Raw genomic sequence first — 22,029 nt, forward strand, 5'->3', positions numbered from 1 at the left:
GCCACCTGTTTTGAGCCCCACAGTTTTAGCAATAAAACAGTATGAAATAAATGATATGTTTGATCATGTCAACATCTGAGCTAGCAGTCATCATCATGAATCAAGTCAACAATCTACTGGCAAATCCTTTTTAATCTTTGTCATATGAAGAGAAATAATGAGAAATTATAGATAAAATGTATCGGTGCTCATCGGCCATTGGACACAAACATCACACAACAAATTGCAAATTCAACAATGAGTGGTTTGGAAGGAATCAGTGGCTAACCGCAAACATTGCAAAGCAATCATTAGCCTGCTATTCATTGGAGTGGCTGTGTGGTCCCAAGTCTAAGATTAAGGGGCCTGTTTCCTAGTTTAAAACTGTAAACATTCAACATTGGGGCGGCAGGGTAGCCTAGAGGTTAGAGTGTTGGACTAGTAACCGGAAGGTTGCAAGTTCAAACCCCCGAGCTGACAAGGTACAAATCTGTTGTTCTGCCCCTGAACAGGCAGTTAACCCACTGTTCCTAGGCCGTCATTGAAAATAAGAATTTGTTCTTAACTGACTTGCCTAGTTAAATAAAGGTAAAATAAAATAAAAAAAATTGGCGTATCAAAACGTATTTTCTCAGTCGTGGCTTGTTTTTCCCTGAGTTCTCAGTTGAATTGAACTCACTCCAGTCAGATTTTGAAGTACGGAGTTAAGTTGTTTTGAACACGGCACAAATCAAGCTTCATCGACAGCATGGCCAATGTTGAAATGTTTACAATTTTAAACTAGGAAAAGAGCCCCTTAATCTTAGACTTGGGACCACACAGCCACTCCACTGAATATCAGGCTAATGATTGATTTGCAATGCTTGCAGTTAGCCACTGATTCCTTGACAAACCACTCATTGAATTTGAAATTTCCAACTTGTTGTGTAATGTTTATGTCCAAAGGCCGATGAGCACTGATACGTTTTATCTCTAATTTCTCATTATTTATCTTTATATGACAAACATTAAAAAGGATTTGCCAGTAGATTGTCGACTTGATTCATGATGATGACTGCTAGCTCAAATTTTGAAAGTATGATGTTGACATGATCAGTCCAATCAAAGCGACTGTAGATATCACATGATTTTATATCATTTTATCCCTGGACAATGACCTTGAGCTTTCTTGGATGGGCACTTCTAATGTAACTATGGCAGCACCCAAGGGGCTTGAATTTTCAAATTCTACCCTTAGACTTGGCAGTGACGTCTTGTTCCCATGAATGACAGGACACTAAGCCAATCACGGCGCAAATGTCCGTATTTTCTGCGGGATTGCCCCACCTCCACAGAAAGCACTGAGCTGGCTGAAACACCTGCATTTTGGAGCTGCCTTACTTAAGAAAACAAAAAGAGAGACCATGTCTGTATGCGGCTTTAATAACAACAGCAGAGTCCCTGCCCATCTGCCCGAAAACGTCTGAAATCCTACATCTTTAAAGAGTACCCCCCAAAATACAAGTAATATTAATGATGTGACACTTGTCCTACTTACACTGACTAATTGAGGAGAAATGTATTTACTGTGATATGTGGTTGTCTCACTGTTAGTGGAATTCTAAATTCCTCTGTATTATTTCCCAATCAGAATTAAGTACTCCGTCAATGCATTTTATGGGATCGTAACACCCATATTATTATTATAGGAATGGACAGAGCCCCAGTCTTAAACTCAGGTAACAGCGTTTATTTCAAGAGAGTACTGACCAAAAATACAAAGAACCTTACATTTTAAAGAGACAACATAAAATGACATCAGCTTCTCACACCCTCTCCGATCCACACAATAGCGCAGTGTCTTCAGGTCTGGATATCTTCTTCTACTCCCCTCATAAAACAAACATTCCAATCTGTCTAAAAGACATCTTCTCCTCCACTAATGGAACATCAAAGACCATTCTTATCTGTCAGAAAAGATATATGCCCTCCTTCTCCCTTTCCCGCAAGGTACAGACAATTCATTTGTTTTACTTATATTTTCAGTAACAGCTTAACCAAGAACCCATACATTTCATACCATAACATAATAGTATTAAAATAAATGGTTCTTAAATAAATGTATACATAATTAATCATTTCAACTATAATTTCCTCCAACACTCACATGGCTATCTAAAGATGAATGTACTTTTCAACCATAATAACCATTCATACTGTCAGATCTAATATGAAGAACTGAACACAACCATAAGAACCATTCATACTGTCAGATCTAATATGAAGAACTGAATACAACCATAAGAACCATTCATACTGTCAGATCTAATATGAAGAACTGAATACTAAAGAGAAGAAGAGGTTGACCAGTACATATTCATGTAACTTTATTTTTCATTGGCAGATCAATAAAGTTTGCTTCAATGCAGTTATCCAAACACATTCATGATCAGTAACTAAAATAACTCATCTAGTTTGAAAGACAATTAATAAACACATGGATTAATTTCATAAACTGTGTATCATTAAATAAAGTTGTAAAATAATCCCCCCAAACTAGTGGTGAAAAGTGATCATCACACCATCTCTATCTGATACATGTTAGGGGCGGAAGGTAGACTTGTGGTTGGAGCGTTGGGCCAGTAACCAAAAGGTCCCCGAGCTGACAAGGTAAAAATCTGTTGTTCTGCCTCTGAACAAGGCAGTTAACCCACTGTTCCTAGGCCATCATTGTAAATAAGAATTTGTTCTTAACAGACTTGCCTAGTTAAATAAAGGTTCCAAAAATGTGTTTTTTAAAGAAGTGTCTACTAGCTCCTTCCCACAGAATACTGCAGAGGGACAACTTGGTCTCAGAGCAAAACGTATTATGTATTACAAAAACTTCCGTGCCACTCCATTTAGTATGTTAGGTTACATTACAATACCGATATAAACTGAACTAAAATATAAACTAAACATGTAAAGCTTTGGTTTCATGAGCTGAAATAAAACGTTCCAGCAATGTTCCATGTGCAGAAAAAGCTAATTTCTCTCAAATGTTGTGCACAACTTTGTTTACATACCTGTTCGTGAGCATTTCAGCCTTTGTCAAGATAATCCATCCCCCTGACAGGTGTGGCATATCAAGATGCTGATAAAACAGCATTATCATTACACAAGTGCACCTTGTGCTGGGGGACAATAAAAGGCCACACAACACAATGTCACATATATCTCAAGTTCAGGGAATGTGCAATTGCATGATGACTGCAGGAGAGAATTCAATATGTATATCTCTACCATAAGCCACCTCTAACGTCCTTTTAAAGAATTTGGCAGTACATCCAACCGGCCTCACAACTGCAGATCACATGTAACCACGGCAGCCCAGGACCTCTTCGCCTGCAGGATTGTCTGGGAGGGGGCTGAGTAGTATTTCTGTCTGTAATCAAGACCTTTTGTGGGGAAAAACTCATGCCGATTGAATGGGCCTGGCTCCCAAGTGGGCCTATGCCCTCCCAAGTCCCACCCATGGCGGAGCCCCTGCCCAGTCATGTGAAATCCATAGATTATGGCCTCTTATTTAAAATGACTGATTTCCTTATACAAACTATACATCTTTGAAATTGTTGTGTTTAAATTGTTCAGTATAATACGACTTCTAGGATGTATCGTATGTTACGAATTACAATTCTTACGTTATTTTACGCATTGCTATTCATACAATATGTTACGAACTTGTAATATGTATGATATGCTAACATGCTAAGTAATAGCTAAAAAGTAGTAAGTAGTTGCTGATTAGCTAAAATGCTACAGTCCTCCTTGATGAGATTCTAAACACAGCAGCCTTTGGCTAGAAGTTTGAGTTACACGCCCACCCTTCTACAGAGCAGGAGTAAGACTTCTCTCCTGTGTGACTACATTGGTGTGTTAAGTTGCTATGGTGAGAGAAACTCACCCAAAAGTCAGAGCAGACGTAAGCAGGCTTCTCTCATGCGTGTGTTCTCTGATGAACTATTAGCTCGGTTGCTGTTTTGAAGCATTTTACACAAACAGAGCAGGAGTATGGCTTCTCCCCTTTATGTATACGTTCATGTGATTTTAAGTTGGAAAGTTGCGAGAAACTAGTTCCACAGTCAGAGCAGACGTAAGCAGGCTTTTCTCCTGTACGTGTTCTCCGATGAACTTTTAGCTTAGTTGATGTTGTGAAGCATTTACACAGTCAGAGCAGGAATAAGGCTTCTCTCCTGTGTCTGTCCTCTGATGAACTGTTAGCACAGTTGATGTTTTGAAGCATTTTCCACAGTCAGAGTAGGAGTAATGCTTCTCCCCTGTATGTATACGTTCATGTGATTTTAAGTTGGAAAGTTGCGAGAAACTAGTTCCACAGTCAGAGCAGACGTAAGCAGGCTTCTCTCCTGTGTGTGTTCTCTGGTGAACTTTTAGCTCAGTTGATGTTTTAAAACATTTTCCACAGTCAGAGCAGGAATAAGGCTTCTCTCCTGTGTGTATACGTTGGTGTGTTTTTAAGGTGCCCAGCTGAGAGAAACTCGCCCCACAGTCAGAGCAGAAGAAAGGCTTCTCTCCTGTATGTATACGTTCGTGTGATTGTAAATGGGAAAGTTGAGAGAAACTCGCCCCACAGTCAGAGCAGAAGAAAGGCTTCTCTCCTGTATGTATACGTTCATGTGATTGTAAATGGGAAAGTTGAGAGAAACTCGCCCCACAGTCAGAGCAGAAGAAAGGCTTCTCTCCTGTGTGTGTTCTCTGATGAACTTTTAGCCCATTTGATTTTTTAAAACATTTTCCACAGACAGAGCAGGAGTATGGCTTCTCCCCTGTATGTACACGTTCATGTGATTGTAAATGGGAAAGTTGAGAGAAACTCGCCCCACAGTCAGAGCAGAAGAAAGGCTTCTCTCCTGTGTGTGTTCTCTGATGAACTTTTAGCCCATTTGATTTTTTAAAACATTTTCCACAGACAGAGCAGGAGTATGGCTTCTCCCCTGTATGTACACGTTCATGTGATTGTAAATGGGAAAGTTGAGAGAAACTCGCCCCACAGTCAGAGCAGGAATAAGGCTTCTCTCCTGTGTGTGTTCGCTGATGAACTTTTACCTCTTTTGATGTTTTAAAATGTTTTCCACAGTCAGAGCAGGAATAAGGCTTCTCTCCTGTGTGTATTCTCTGATGAACTTTTATATCATATAATGTTCGAAAACATTTTCCACAGTCAGAGCAGGAATAAGGCTTCGCTACTGTGTGTGTTCTCTGATGAACTTTTAGATAAGTTGATGTTTTGAAGCATTTTCCACAGTCAGAGCAGAAGAAAGACTTCTCTCCAGTGTGTGTTCTCTGGTGAACTTTTAGCTCTTTTGATGTTTTAAAACGTTTTCCACAGTCAGAGCAAGAATAAGGCTTCTCTCCAGTGTGTGTTCTCTGGTGAACTTTTAGCTCTTTTGATGTTTTAAAACGTTTTCCACAGTCAGAGCAGGAATAAGGCATCTCTCCTGTGTGTATACGTTGGTGTGTTTTTAAGTTGCCCAGCTGAGAGAAACTCGCCCCACAGTCAGAGCAGACGTAAGGCTTCTCTCCTGTGTGTGATCTCTGATGAACCTTTAGCTCATTTGATGTTTTAAAACGTTTTCCACAGTCAGAGCAGGAATAAGGCATCTCTCCTGTGTGTGTTCTCTGGTGAACCTTTATATGACCTAATGTTTTAAAACATTTTCCACAGTCAGAGCAGGAGTAAGGCTTCTCTCCTGTGTGTATTTTTAGGTGTATTTTTAGCTTTGATAGAAATGGGAAAGTCTCTTCACAATGTGGGCAGTGATGAGACCTCTTAGCTCTCTGATCTTCCTGCTGTTGCTCTCTGGATGTGGAGAATGTCTCAACATGGTATCCTGTGTGAACATCAGAAAAAACAGTCAGTTGGTGTGATATATATGTTAATCAAATGTATTTTATGAAGCCCTTTTTACATCAGTAGTTGTCACAAAGTGCTTAACCTGTCTGGTTCAAATCCCATAATTAAAATTATTTTACACCATTTTAAAGATAAACTTCTTGTAAATCCAGCCACAGTGTTCGATTTCAAATAGGCTTTACGGCGAAAGCACACCAAACGATTATGTTAGGTCAGCACCTAGTCACAGAAAACCATACAGTAATTTTCCAGCCAAGGAGAGGTCTCATAAAAGTCAGAAGTAGCGATTAAATTAATCACTAACCTTTGATGATCTTCATCAGATGGCACTCACAGGACTTCATGTTACACAATACATGTGTGTTTTGTTCGATAAAGTTAATCTTTATGTCCAAACACCCCATTTGAAATTGGTGTGTTGTGTTCAGAAATGCATGGTCTCAAACAAACATCCGATGAAAGTAAAGAGAGCCACATCAGAAATACTCATCATAAACATTGATAAAAGATACAAGTGGTAAACATACGAATACAGATAAACTTCCCCTTAATGCAAACGCTGTGTCAGATTTCAAAAAGGCTTTACGGAGAAAGCACACTGAGATTATGTTAGGTCAGCGACTAGACACAGAAACCCATACAGCCATTTTCCAACCAAGGAGAGCTTCACAAAAGTCAGAAATAGCATTAAAATTAATCACTTACCTTTGATGATCTTCATCTGGTGGCACTCCCAGGTCTTCATGTTAGACAACAAATGTTTGTTTTCTTCGATAAAGTTCATCTTTATGTCCAAACACCTCCGTTTTGTTGGTGCGTTTAGTTCAGAAATCCAAAGGCACAAAGCGCACTCTCGAAAAGTCATAAAGTACAATAAAAGATGGTAGAAACATTTCAAACGATGTTTAAAATTAATCTTCAGGTTGCTTTTGTCATAAATAATCAATAATATTTCAACCAGACAAAAGCTTTGTCAAGAAATGCGCGCTCTCGATCATGTGTCTGGCTCATATGGATGGACATTTCCACTGTCCTCTCATTGAAAGCGGTGTATCTCCCTCATTTTTCAGAGTAAAAGCCTGAAACAATGCCTAAAGACTGGTCACATGTTGAGGAAGCCATAGAGATCTGAAACAATGCCTAAAGACTGGTCACATGTTGAGGAAGACAGATTTCCACTGGGTCCTAAGTCTTTGTATGGTGGATAGGCTTTCAATTTAAAAACAGCCTTTCAAAATAATAGTACTTCCTGGTTGGATTTTCCTCTGGATTTCACCTGCCATATCAGTTCTGTTATACTCAGACATTATTTTAAGTGTTTTCTATCCAAATCGACTAATTATATGCATATCCTAGCTTATGGGCCCAAGTAGCAGGCAGTTTAATTTGGGCACGCTTTTCATCCAAAATTCCAAATGCTGCCCTATACCCTAGTGAAGTTAACTTCTTTGGGGTAGGGGGCAGTATTGGGTAGCTTGGATGAAAAACATGCCCAAATTAAGCTGCCTGCTATTCAGCCGAAAAAGCTAGAACATTACATTTACATTTACATTTAAGTCATTTAGCAGACGCTCTTATCCAGAGCGACTTACAACATGCATATAAATAGAACATTTGGATGGAAACAATCTGAAGTTTCTAAAACTGTTTGAATGATGTCTGTGAGTATAACAGAACTCATTTGGCAGGCAAAATCCTGAGAAAAATCCTACCAGGAAGTGGGAAATCTGAGGTTTGTAGTTATTCAACTCAGCTCCTATTGAAGATACTGTGTGATGTTAGTTATTTTTAACTTCCCAAGGCTTCCACTAGATGTCAACAGTATTTAGAACCTGTTTTGAGGATTCTACTCTAAATGAGGGGCTCATAAGGGCTCTATGAGTGAGTGGTCTGGCAGAGTGCCACAGCCTTGGTCTGGCGCGCTCACGTGAAAGGTAGCTACGTTCCACTTCATTTGTACAGACAAAGGAATTGTCCGGTTGGAACATTAATGAAGATTTATGTTAAAAACGCCCTAAAGATTGATTCTAAACATCGTTTGACATGTTGCTACGGACTGTTTAGATTGTCGATTTAGATTGTGTACTGAACGAACGTGTACTTGAAATAAATGATGTACATTATCGAACAGAACAAGCACTTATTGTGGACCTGGGATTCCTGGGAGTGCATTCTGATGAAGATCATCAAAGGTAAGTGAATATTTATCATGTTCTTCTGACATCTCGACTCCAACATGGCAGACATTTGTTTGGCTTGATTTTGTTGTCTGAGCGCCGTACTCAGATTATGCTTTTCTGGTAAAGTTTTTTTGAAATCGGACACAGCGGTTGCATTAACCTCATAGTCCGACCAAACCCGTATGCGGTAGCGTAACTACAGCCTCAAGCTCATTAGCATAACGCAACGTTAGCGATTTCTAAAAATCGCAAATGAAACGAAATAAATATGCCTGTTCTCAAGCTTATCCTTTTCTTAACAATCCTGTCGTCTCAGATTTTCAAAATATGCTTTAGAACCAGAGAAAATCACTAATTTGTGTAAGAGTGGTGTTAGCTAGCTTAGCATTAGCGTTAGCATTTAGCACGCAACATATTCACAAAAACCAGCCAAGGAATCAAATAAAATAATTTACCTTTGAAGAACTTCAGATGTTTCAATGAGGAGACTCTCAGTTACATAGCAGATGTCCAGTTTTTCCTGAAAGATTCTTGTGTAGGACACATCGTTCCCTTTGTTACTATGCATATGGCTACCGAAACTAACCGAAAATTCAGTCACCTACATGTCGAACTTTTTCCGAATTAACTCCATAATATCGACTGAAACATGGAAAACGTTGTTTGAATCAATCCTGAAGGTGGTTTGTCATATTTCTCTCCATTGAAAGCACCGTCCTTGTAGCCTGGTTTGTTCTGAGATTTGAATGGAAAAATACCGGGACCTGACTTTTGCGCACCGATTGCCACGCAGACACCAAGCGGGACACCTGGTAAATGTAGTCCCTTATGGTCAATCTTCCAATGATATGCCTACAAATACGTCACAATGCTGCAAAGACCTTGGGGAAACAAGAGAAAGAGTCCGTTCATTCCTGTCGCATTCACAGCCATATAAGGCGATCATGGAAAACGTAGCCTCAGAAATCCTGTGCATTTCCTGGTCGGTCATACATCTTGGTTTTGCCCGAAGCATTTGTTCTAAGGGACTCACAGTGAAAATCTTTGCATTTCTGGAAACGTAAGACTGTCTTCTTTCCAAAACTATCAATTCCAAGCATATTCGAGCATCTTTTCGTGACAAAATATTGCGCTTAAAACGGGCACGTCTTTTTATCCAAAAATGAAATACTGCCCCTAGAGTCTTAACAGGTTAAGGAGAAGTGTATCAATAATTCCGTGCATAATTATTGTATTTTCATCAACATTTATTATGAGCATTTCTGTAATTGATGTGATGTGGCTTTCTGCAAAAATCTCTGGATGTTTTGGAACTACTGAACGTAACGCTCTATGTAAGCCCAGCCCAGTCACGGACCAGGATGTCTTGCTCCCAGGCAGACCAAATAACTTTTTTGCCCGCTTTGAGGACAATACAGTGCCACTGACACGGCCTGCAACGAAAACATGCGGTCTCTCCTTCACTGCAGCCGAGGTGAGTAAGACATTTAAACGTGTTAACCCTCGCAAGGCTGCAGGCCCAGACGGCATCCCCAGCCGCGCCCTCAGAGCATGCGCAGACCAGCTGGCCGGTGTGTTTACGGACATATTCAATCAATCCCTATACCAGTCTGCTGTTCCCACATGCTTCAAGAGGGCCACCATTGTTCCTGTTCCCAAGAAAGCTAAGGTAACTGAGCTAAACGACTACCGCCCCGTAGCACTCACTTCCGTCATCATGAAGTGCTTTGAGAGACTAGTCAAGGACCATATCACCTCCACCCTACCTGACACCCTAGACCCTCTCCAATTTGCTTACCGCCCAAATAGGTCCACAGACGATGCAATCTCAACCACACTGCACACTGCCCTAACCCACCTGGACAAGAGGAATACCTATGTGAGAATGCTGTTCATCGACTACAGCTCGGCATTCAACACCATAGTACCCTCCAAGCTCGTCATCAAGCTCGAGACCCGCCCTGTGCAACTGGGTACTGGACTTCCTGACGGGCCGCCCCAGGTGGTGAGGGGGTAGGCAACAACATCTCCTCCCGCTGATCCTCAACACGGGGGCCCCACAAGGGTGCGTTCTGAGCCCTCTCCTGTACTCCCTGTTCACCCACGACTGCGTGGCCATGCACGCCTCCAACTCAATCATCAAGTTTGCGGACGACACAACAGTGGTAGGCTTGATTACCAACAACGACGAGACGGCCTACAGGGAGGAGGTGAGGGCCCTCGGAGTGTGGTGTCAGGAAAATAACCTCACACTCAACGTCAACAAAACTAAGGAGATGATTGTGGACTTCAGGAAACAGCAGAGGGAACACCCCCCTATCCACATCGATGGATCAGTAGTGGAGAGGGTAGCAAGTTTTAAGTTCCTCGGCATACACATCACAGACAAACTGAATTGGTCCACTCACACTGACAGCGTCGTGAAGAAGGCGCAGCAGCGCCTCTTCAACCTCAGGAGGCTGAAGAAATTCGGCTTGTCACCAAAAGCACTCACAAACTTCTACAGGAGCACAATCGAGAGCATCCTGGCGGGCTGTATCACCGCCTGGTACGGCAACTGCTCCGCCCTCAACCGTAAGGCTCTCCAGAGGGTACTGAGGTCTGCACAACGCATCACCGGGGGCAAACTACCTGCCCTCCAGGACACCTACACCACCCGATGTTACAGGAAGGCCATAAAGATCATCAAGGACATCAACCACCCGAACCACTGCCTGTTCACCCCGCTATCATCCAGAAGGCGAGGTCAGTACAGGTGCATCAAAGCTGGGACCGAGAGACTGAAAAACAGCTTCTATCTCAAGGCCATCAGACTGTTAAACAGCCACCACTAACATTGAGTGGCTGCTGCCAACACACTGTCATTGACACTGACCCAACTCCAGCCACTTTAATAATGGGAATTGATGGGAAATGATGTAAATATATCACTAGCCACTTTAAACAATGCTACCTTATATAATGTTACTTACCCTACATTATTCATCTCATATGCATATGTATATACTGTACTCTAGATCATCGACTGCATTCTTATGTCATTAGCCACTTTAACTAGTTGCTCCTACCCTCTACTTTTTTGAACATTTTGTTAAAAATCGCGCAACATTTCAGCGCCCTGCTACTCATGCCAGGAATATAGTACGTTCATATGGTTAGAATGTGTGTATAGGAAACCCTCGGACGTTTTTAAAACTGGTTAAATCACGACTGTGGCTATTACATAACGTGCGTTACATCGGAAAGCGCAGGAAAACCTGATCACAGAAAATGGAAATAAATATCCTTGCGCCACTTCCAGCAATTGTTAACAGTGAGCCGAATTAGATAAGACCGAGCATTCAACTCCCACAGCATCCACATGCAGTCGAGTATCTTGTGAATTTAATCCTCTTTGATTCTTGGTTGAACTGAAAGAGGGGCACGACGTACCTCCGGTCTCCGCCCAGATCATTCCGGAAGAGCTCTCTCCTGAAATTTTTTCCAAGACGACAGCTAATGATATGTACATCGCCTACGGATGATTTTTATCGCTTATTAACGTTTACTAATACCTAAAGTAGCATTACAAACGTATTTCGAAGTGTTTTGTGAAAGTTTATCGTCTACTTTTTGAATTTTAAAAATGACGTTACGTTGTGAAATCGCTGTTTTTTTCGTTTATCACACAGTCTACATATAACGATATCTTGGCTTTATATGGCCCGATTTAATCGAAATAAAGACCCAATAGTGTTTATGGGACATCTAGGAGTGCCAACAAAGAAGATGGTGAAAGGTAATGACTGTTTTCTATTTTATTGTGCGGTTTGTGTAACGCCGAAATGCTAATTATTTTGTTTACGTCCCCTGCTGTGCTTTTCTGTTGTAGTGTATTGGTGCATGCTATCAGATAATAGCTTCTCATGCTGTCGCCGAAAAGCATTTTAAAAATCTGACTTGTTGCCTGGATTCACAACGAGTGTAGCTTTAATTTGATACCCTGCATGTGTATTTTAATGAACTTTTGAGTTTTAACTAATACTATTAGCATTTAGCGTAGCGCATTTGCATTTCCAGAGCTCTAGTTGGGACGCAAGCGTCCCAGGTAGAGGTAAGAGGTTAACTATGCCACTTTGTTTACTTTGTCTACATACTCATCTCATATGTATATACTGTACTCGATACCATCTACTGTATGCTGCTCTGTACCATCACTCATTCATATATCCTTATGTACATATTCCTTATCCCCTTACACTGTGTATAAGACAGTAGTTTTGGAATTGTTAGTTAGATTACTCGTTGGTTATCACTGCATTGTCGGAACTAGAAGCACAAGCATTTCGCTACACTCGCATTAACATCTGCTAACCATGTGTATGTGACAAATAAAATTTGATTTGATTTGATTTGAAACTCTGCTTTTTGTGACTCCACTCTTTGGTTGGAAAATGGCTGAATGCTTTCTGTGACTTGGCTCTGACCTAACATAACGATATTTTCTGCTTTTGCCGAAAAGCGTTTTTGAAATCGGACACTGTGGTTGGATTAACGACAATTGTATCTTTAAAATGGTGTAAAATACTTGTATGTTTGAGGAATATTAATTATGGGATTTCTGTTGTTTTGAATTTGGCACCCTGCAGTTTCACTGGCAGTTGAAAGGTGGGACGCTTGCGTCCCAAACGGTCCCAGAGAGGTTAACAGAAACCCAGCCTAAAATCCCCAAAGAGCAAGCAATGCAGATGTAGAAGCACAGTGGCCACAAAAAAACTCTGTAGAAAGCAGGAAGAAACCGAGAGAGGAACCAGGCTCAGAGTGGTGACCAGTCCTCTCCTGGCCATACCGAGGGACAGAGCAGAGTGGTTTGAGCAACAGAAAGGTTGCAAGATCGAATCCCCGAGCTGACAAGGTAAAAATCTGTCGTTCTGCCCCTGAACAAGGCAGTTAACCCAATGTTCCGAGGCAGTCATTGAAAATAAGAATTTGTTCTTAACTGACTTGCCTATATCCAAACGCTAGCAGGACACTGACGACAACATCCGGTGAAATTGCAGAGCGCGAAATTCAAAATAGAAAAATCGGAATATTAAAAATTCACGAAAATAGAAGTGTCTTACATAATTTAAAAGCTTCTTGTTAATCCAACTGCGTTGTCAGATTAGAAAAAGGCTTTACGGAGAAAGCATACCATGCTATTATCTGAGGACAGCTCCCCACATCAAAATACTTTTTCAACCAGCACAGGTGTCACAAAATCACAGACAGCAATTTTAAAAAATCACTTACCTTTGAAGATCTTCCTCTGATTGCAATCCCAAGGGCCCCAGCTACACAATGAATGGTCGTTTTGTTCGATAATGTCCTTCATTATATCCCAAAAATATCAGTTTAGATGGCGCGCTTGGTTCAGTAGGTCACTCGTTCAACATGCACACAAACGAATCCTAAAGGTTACCGGTAAAGATCGTCCAAAAAAGTCAAACAACGTTTCTAATTAATCTTCAGGTATTCTAATATGTAAATAAACAATAATATTTAAGATGGAGAATAGTGTGTTCAATAGCAAAGATAAATAAGAAGAGCGCACTCTCGTTGATGCGCGCAATGACTACTTTTCGAAATGGGGGACATCTTGGAAAAACTACAAATACACATTTTTCAAAAAACAAGCATGAAACCCTTTCTAAAGATTGTTGACATCTAGTGGAAGCCAAAGGAACTGCAATCTGGGTCCTATCAATTTGAATATCCCATAGGCAAGCATTGAAAAAAACTGACCTCAAGAAATGAAAATTCCAGATGGATTTTACTCAAGGTTTTCTCCTGCCATATCAGTTCTGTTATACCCACAGACATTTTTACAGTTTTAGAAACTTCAGAGTGTTTTCTATCCAATGCTATCAAGTATATGCATATCCTAGCTTCTGGGCAGTTTACTTTGGGCACGTCAGTCATCGGAAATTCCGGACAATAACCAGTATGCTAAGAAAGTTAAATAAAGGTTAAACATTTTTTTTTTTAAATACACTACGATTAGTGGTGAAATAAATGAATAAATTCTAAAGTTACAAATGTCCATGTTTTTGAAAGAATAGCACATTTTTTGTCGAATCAAAGTGATCAGAAATACAGTCTAGACATTGTTAATATTGTAAATGACTATTCTCTTCACAGAACAGCGCAAACAGTCTCTAACCAGAATAGTGTCTAGAAGGCCAGCATCCCGGAGTCGCCTCTTCACTGTTGACATTGAGACTGGTGTTTTGCGGGTACTATTTAACTTCTTGCGTCGAGCCAACCCGGATCCGGGATCGTGACTACAGCCTCAAGCCCATTACCATAACGCAACGTTAACTATTCATGAAAATCGCAAATGAAATGAAATCAATATGCTAGCTCTCATTAACAACACTGTCATCTCAGATTTTCAAAAATATGCTTCTCAACCATAGCAAAACTAGCATTTAGCATTAGCATTTAGCATTAGCATTAGCAGGCAACATTTTCACAAAAACCAGAAAAACATTCAAATAAATCATTTACCTTTGAAGAACTTTGGATGTTTTCAATGAGGAGACTCCGTTAGATAGCAAATGTTCAGTTTTCCTGAAAGATTATTTGTGCAGGAGAAATCGGTCCGTTTTCTGCGTCATGTTTGGCTAATAAAAACCCCCGAAAATTCAGTTATAAAAACGCCAAACTTTTTCCAAAATAACTCCATAATATCGACTGAAACATGGCAAACGTTGTTTAGAATCAATCCTCAATGTGTTTTTCTACATATCTCTTCAAAGATATATCGTTCGTGGAAGTGTGCTTTCACCTCTGTATCCCATGTGAAAATGCATGCAGCTGAGAATTACGCAGCAATTTCGACAAAGGACACGGGGCAGACCCCTGGCAAATGTAGTCTCTTATGGCCAATCTTCCAATGATATGCCTACAAATACGTCACAATGCTGCAGACATCTTGGACGAACGGCAGAGAGCATAAGCTCGTTCATGGCACATTCACAGCCATATAAGGAGACGATAGAAAAACAGAGCCTCAAGAATTCTGCTCATTTTTTTGTTTGAGGTTTCATCTTGGTTTCGCCTGTAGCATGAGTTCCGTGGCACTCACAGATAATATCTTTGCAGTTTTGAAAACGTCAGAGTGTTTTCTTTCCAAAGCTGCCAATTATATGCATAGTCGAGCATCTTTTCGTGACAAAATATTGCGCTTAAAACGGGAACGTTTTTTAATCCAATAATGAAATAGCGCCCCCATAGCTTCAACTGGTTAATGAAGCTGCCAGTTGAGGACTTGTGAGACGTCTGTTTCTAGACACTCTAAAATACTTGTCCTCTTGCCCAGTTGTGCACCGGGGCCTCCCACTCCTCTTTCTATTCTGGTTAGAGCCAGTTTGCACTGTTCTGTGAAGGGAGTAGGACACAGAACTGCACGAGATCTTCAGTTTCTTGGAAATTTCTCACATGGAATAGCCTTCATTTCTCAGAACAAGAATAGACTGACGACTTTCAGAAGAAAGGTCTTTGTTTCTGGCCATTTTGAGCCTGTAATCGAACCGACAAATGACCCAGATACTCAACTAGTCTAAAAAGACCGTTTTATTGCTTCTTTTATCAGCACCACAGTTTTCAGCTGTGCTAACATAATTGCAAAAGGTTTTGTAATGATCAATTAGCCCTTTAAAATCATAAACTTGGATTAGCTAACACAACATGCATTTGGATCATAGGAGTGATGGTTGCTGATAATGGGCCTCTGTACACCTATGTAGATATTCCATTTTAAAAAATCATCCGTTTCCAGCTACAATAGTAATAATACATTTACAACATTAACAACATCTACACTGTATTAATGGTCAATTTGATGTTATTTTAATGGACAAAAAAACATACTTTTCTTTCAAAAAAAGGACATTTCTAAGTGACCCTAAACTTTTCAACGGTAGTGTATGTATTCATTTCAGTAGGCTGTATGGGAAGGGGAATCGAAATATTCTAAAACTGGGTAGGAGTCAAAAACTAATAAGATGCAAAAGTGGTGAAAATGATGAGCGAAACCATCCTCCACTCAACATCACAAGGGTGATAGTAGAATTTGTGTTTAAAGTAATGACTAAGATATTTCACCCTGAAAATGTATCACTGTGTGTAGAAAAGGCCCATGGAGTTGGTGGAATAATCCTTTAATTCATTGCCATTTACTCAGCTAGGCCAGGGTCGCTTTAATTAGGTCAGGTGGAAATGTCAGACAGATCTCAACTCCATAAAAGGAGGAAATTGCCATCGCCTGATCTCGCTGCTTTCTCTTCCTTATGTCCATCTGATCCAGAAGTTCTGTGCGTCCATGAATCCACACTACTCAGTAAATATACCACTTTATGGTTAAAGGAATTCCTGCCTCAGTCTCATCCATTCCTCTGTCACCTGACACGTGACCACCTGTTCACCTTCACTGTCAGTCATCCGACCTGTCCAACTACCCACACAGATTCCACTAATCTTTCACTGTGTGTGAAATCCATTAGACACATAAGACTATAAGTTGGTAATATGTGCAGCGTTGGCAGGATATAATTAGAACACTGTGTTCCTTACAGGACATTCTGTCCCCACCCGGAGAGGAGAAACTGTTAGGCTTGCAGAAAATCATGAAACATGTTGCAGAATATGATAAACAATGTAAGTGTACAGTGGAACAATACAGCCATCCTAAAGTGGGGTGGGGTTCTCGACTGATGTGTGTATAAAAGATGGGCTCTGAACTTGAGAGGGCAGAGCTCTCTGAATAAAGAACTGATCATTTGTATGCTGGGACTCTGTTTATTAAAACGTAGAGCCTTACAACCTCTAGGATACAGATGGAGTTATACAATAGTTCAGTTAGAACATTGGGATAGAAATTCTCGTGACAAAGGGGATTAGTAACTACACAGACTCATTTCATAGAACTTCAAAACACTGGCAGTTTGTCTACTTCACTTCTTTAGTCTACATTCTGATCACTCCAGATAGCCCAGTGAATAAAACAAATGCTGACAATACTGTTGTCATCCATACAAGTCTTAGTAGCATGAAATAACGTCTACAATGCATTCAAAAAGTATTCAGACCCCTTGGCTTTTTGTTACATTACAGTCTTATTCTAATTCTCATCAATCTACACACAATACCCATAATGACATGGGCAAAAACAGTTTTTTTTAGAAATAACATGAAATATAAAATTTATGTAAGTATTCCCCCCCCCCCTTAAAAGATTTAGATGCACTACTGTTCCACTGGATGTCATAAGGTGAATGCACCAATTTGTAAGTCGCTGGATAAGAGCGTCTGCTAAATGACTTAAATGTAATGTAAATGTAATTCAGACCCTTTACACAATAGTTAGTTGAAGCACCTTTGGCATCGATTACAGCCTTGAGTCTTGTTGGGTATGAAGCTACAAGCTTGGCACAATTGTATTTGGGGAGTTTCTCCCATTCTTCTCTGCAGATCCTCTCAAGCTCATGGCCAGGTTTGCTCCAGACATGATGCTTGGCATTCAGGCCAAAGAGTTCAATCTTGGTTTCATCAGACCAGAGAATCTTGTTTCTCATGGTCAGAGTCCTTTAGGTGACTTTTGGCAAATTCCAAGTGGACTGTCATGTGCCTTTTACTGAGGAGTGGCTTCCGTCTGGGCACTCTACCATAAAGACATGATTAGTGGAGTCCTGCCGAGATGATTGTCCTTCTGGAAGATTCTCTCATCTCCATAGAGGAACTCTGGAGCTCTGTCAGAGTGACCATCAGGGTTCTTGGCCACCTCCCTGACCAAGGCCCTTCTCCCCCGATTGCTCAGTTTGGCCGGGTGGACAGCTCTCGGAAGAGTCTTGGTGGTTACAAACTTCTTCCATTGAAGAATAATGGAGGCCTCTGTGTTCTTGGGACCTTTAATGCTGCAGAAATGTTTTGGTACCGGTCTCCAGATCTGTGCCGACACAATCCTGTGGGCAAAGGCAGGCGTGACAAGTTTTTAAATGTTTTGCTTCGCTGTGAAGTCTTGAGTTGTTCAGGGATGTGTGATGTCAGAATTACAGAATTCAACCTAGCAATAAGTCATAACTTATGGAGGTCTAATATATGAAGATAACTTATAGGTAGAACCAGCTCTTACCGTGACTAACAGTTGTCCTAATCTTCTCCTCCTCTTCTTCATCTTTAATGTTGACATTCAGCTCCAGTGTTTGACTGCAGTCTTCCAGCTTCACTGATGCCATCTCTGGATCCTGCAGAGCAAACTGGGCTCCACTGTCACAATCAGGACCCAGTGACTGTAGGTTTCTACTCAGTGTGGAAGGAGGCAGGCTGAGTTTGTCCTCACTGTTGATGTTACTGGCCTCAGACTTAATCTGAGTCGGTCTGTAGTAATAAAGACAAACGGACACAAAAGTTATTTTCTTGACAGTTCTGGCACTTTATTCTGTAAAAATATTTTCTATTTTTTCTTGTTCAATTATCTAATTTCAGTAGATCAGGTAGCTAATCCTTGACAAAACATTCATTCACGTTAGACACAAAGTACACATTTTAAATATCACAACATAAGTGCACTTAATCTATAGTAGATTTCCTGAATTCACATAAATGCATAAATGACTCATAAACCATTCAGTACAAGATCGCAGTATGTTTCAGGCAGCACTATGTACTATTTTCCTGAATAACCTTGTCTTCACTGTATTATTTCACTCACAAAAAGCAATTGTATTTCCCATTCACACCATATTCAGAATTATCAGGGGTCGTACAGTGGCAAGTAAAATTCAAGGACTTTCAAGCACTAATATTTATTTACTTGAAGCCCCGTGTGAAAACCTTGAATTATAGATAAATATAGAAACAACTGAATGTGTCTGAATATTAGTACACATGTAAAGAACTGATAATCATTATATTCAGCTTCAAAACTGTAGAGCAACTGAAATGTTCTCTCTCTGATCAGGCACTACCTGCACTGAAGTCCGTTGATGCAGACCTCCTATGGTATCATGGAGGTCCACAAACAAACCTTTAAGGTCCATGTCTGTCTAATTCAGTACTAAGAAAATAAACCAAGAAATCCCTATTAACTTCTACCACACCCTCCCCTTACCCAAAACCCTCCCACACCCCCCAATAAACTATATCAATAGATCCCTTTCTGTGTTTGCAAACATTGGGGTCTTTATCATGCTGAGACAATCCACCCCCAGAGTACCCAGCTTATCAAAAACCATACCGACAGTAACATCTGTTACCCCCAACAACTCTGCTGCAGTTTACAAGAAAACTTTCAACCTGGTATTTCTGCTTTACACAATCCAAGTTGTTGATAAGCTTACATATGAATGCTATGAAGTAAATTGTATTCACTATTACAGAATCCTTTGCCACAGCACATTTATGGGCACAAGATTTCTGAATAGGCCTCTAAACCATGTCAGGACTAGTAGAAAGACCAGTTCTGACAGTAGGTCCTCTTACTACAGGACCAACCATGGAAGCTCCATCAGTCTGACAGTAGGTCCTCTTATTACGGGACCAGCCATGGAAGATCCATCAGTCTGACAGTAGGTCCTCTTACTACGGGACCAGCCATGGAAGCTCCATCAGTCTGACAGTAGGTCCTCTTACTACAGGACCAACCATGGAAGCTCCATCTGTCAACAGCTACATGTCCCATTCTTTGGCATTTAAAAACACTGTGATGATTCACCGTTGCTGATCCAGTTTCAACTGTTCTGCCTGCTGTCATGGAACCCTGACCTGTTCACCAGACGTGCTACCTGTCCCAGACCTGCTGTTTCCAACTCTCTAGAGACAGCAGGAGCAGAAGAGAAACTCTCAATGATCGGCAATGAAAAGCCAACTGACATTTACTCCTGAGGTGCTGACCTGTTGCATCCTCGACAACCACCATTATAATTTGACCATCTATGAACATCTCCACCCAGCACAGCCAGAAGAGGACTGGCCACCCCTCATAGCCTGGTTCCTCTCTAGGTTTCTTCCTAGGTTCTGGCCTTTCTAGGGAGTTTTTCCTAGCCACTGTGCTTCTACACCTGCATTGCTTGCTGTTTGGGGTTTTCGGCTACGTTTCTGGACAGCACTTTGTGACATCAGCTTATGTAAGAAGGGCTTTATAAATACATTTGATTAGTTGATTGATCAGGCTGGGTCAAAATCACTTATTTAACCCTCTTTCCTACTGATCAACCTTTAGGCTTCAACCACTCTGTCTTCCTTCACATGGTCTTTAACAATATCATCCATGGACATAGATATTTGGACCTCAGAGAGTATTACTCCCTTCAATGTAGCATCAGCTCCTGGGTCATGGCTTCTGAGCTTTGTCCCATTACGATTTTCCAATTGAAGAATCTTCCCTTGCTGAACCTGACTAGCACAAGATATTAACAATCTACCACTTTCAATGTTTTACTAAACCTTTATTTAACCAGGTAGGCTAGTTCAGAACACCTTCTCATTTACACGGCTGCATCCCAGTTTAACTTCACCTCTTTTTATGGCCTTGGTTAATCAGGGTGTAAATAAGGCCCTGTGGTCTCCTCAAACACCATCCCAACTTTCCACTCTAACACATTATTACTCACAGACACTTGGTCCTCCATGCAATGAGTTTGACACGTGCTCCTATTCATTGCATTAATCGACGCCATTCCATGCAGTTGGCCTCTCTCTCCAAATGGTGAAGGTTAACTTCAGTTAGCTTCCCTCTATTTTGACACTATCACACAGCCTCATGTCGCCATTTCACCACGAATAAACTCATAGAAAGACCACCGAAATCGTTCCCGCCATTTGACTTGCCTCGTCCGAACCATCCTGATCTCGCGAGTTTTCATTAACGAAACAGATTATGTAAACTCGCGAGAACAGGGTGGTTCGGACGAGGCTTATTTACCAGCTCTCAAACATTTTACACAAAACCAATAACATGTAAAAACGAACTTAAATAAATGGAATCTTTATGAAATGACTTTGACTAAATTATGTACATACACTCAGATAAACCCAAAGTCTAGTTATGTGACTTGTAAAAAAAATGTTTTAACACGTTCTTCACTCACTCGGTTTCACCCCAAAATAACACATAGTTAAAACCTTTACCAAACGTGATAATACATTGACGGATTTGTTACCTAGCGTGTTATATATTCTCTCGACATTAGAAAGTTTAAACATGCTATTACATACCTACAATGATACATTTGAAACGGACACAACCACTATCGACACAACAGCACAGTTCTGTCGTTTCGGCCCGGAACTTCCTGTTCCCCACTACGACAGTGCCGACAGCGTCATCTTCTTCTCTGATATACTGACATTTACAGGAATATAACCTGTCTGCCGCCACCTACTGTAAGGTTAGTAAACTGTAGAAGAAAATAAATTTCCTTTCCTAAATAGATAAATAACAACATCCCACTCGTTCAGTCACAGTCCTATTCAAATCACACCCCTACACAGTCTCATGGGCCTCGTAGGGAGGAACATCTTCAAACAGTATTCCCTGCAATCAGTGATGTAAAGTACACAAGTACAAATATTTTAAGTATTTTTGGGTGTCAGGGAAAATCGCTTGAGCGATTGTCAGTTCGTATCGCTCTCGGAGCGTTCAGAGCCACACTGGACGCTCTGGCGGAGGAGGAGGGTTGATTCAAGCGTTCTGACCTCACAACGGCAGTCAAGCATCCAAGATAACTGGTTAACATTGACTAGCTTGCTAGCTGCTTTCAGTACAAATGAGAGAACTCTGACCCTTTTACTCGCCTTAGTAGAGCTGGTTAGGCTGTGCTCATGTTATCCAGAGCATTGGTGACATTAACTGTGCTACAGGCAACAATTTAATTACGTTTTTTTGCCGACGTTTACTGACACCGACATCAATTATTCTTCCCTCTGGCACTCAGACGAGAGTGCTCTGAAATTGGAGTA

At 40.8% G+C, this 22,029-nt stretch overlaps 1 protein-coding gene across 2 annotated transcripts; it reads right to left on the minus strand.

Annotated features, from left to right (window-relative positions):
* Positions 1-1,687: 1,687 nt before the first annotated feature.
* Positions 1,688-21,371, minus strand: LOC135567228 (zinc finger protein 624-like). 2 transcript variants are annotated; one of them, XM_065014644.1, is made up of 3 exons: positions 21,286-21,371; positions 18,203-18,447; positions 1,688-5,846 (listed from the first exon to the last, which is right to left on the minus strand). In XM_065014644.1, the coding sequence occupies exons 1-3, from the start codon at positions 21,297-21,299 to the stop codon at positions 4,132-4,134; spliced, it is 1,974 nt and encodes a 657-aa protein (XP_064870716.1). In that variant the 5' UTR covers positions 21,300-21,371; the 3' UTR covers positions 1,688-4,131. The 2 variants fall into 2 exon arrangements, with proteins under 2 accessions (XP_064870716.1, XP_064870717.1); XM_065014645.1 differs by lacking the exon at positions 21,286-21,371 and adding an exon at positions 20,682-21,272.
* Between the last annotated feature and the right edge of the window lie 658 nt (positions 21,372-22,029).

Source organism: Oncorhynchus nerka, unplaced genomic scaffold, assembly GCF_034236695.1.
Source record: "Oncorhynchus nerka isolate Pitt River unplaced genomic scaffold, Oner_Uvic_2.0 unplaced_scaffold_2337, whole genome shotgun sequence".
In the NCBI taxonomy this organism is placed as follows: domain Eukaryota; kingdom Metazoa; phylum Chordata; class Actinopteri; order Salmoniformes; family Salmonidae; genus Oncorhynchus; species Oncorhynchus nerka.

Excerpts from the sequence above, each read along its gene's own strand:
- LOC135567228 (XM_065014644.1), bottom strand. Across the intron at positions 5,847-18,202 it reads TAGGACAACTGTTAGTCACG|GATACCATGTTGAGACATTC; the intron begins GTAAGAGCTGGT and ends ATGTTCACACAG.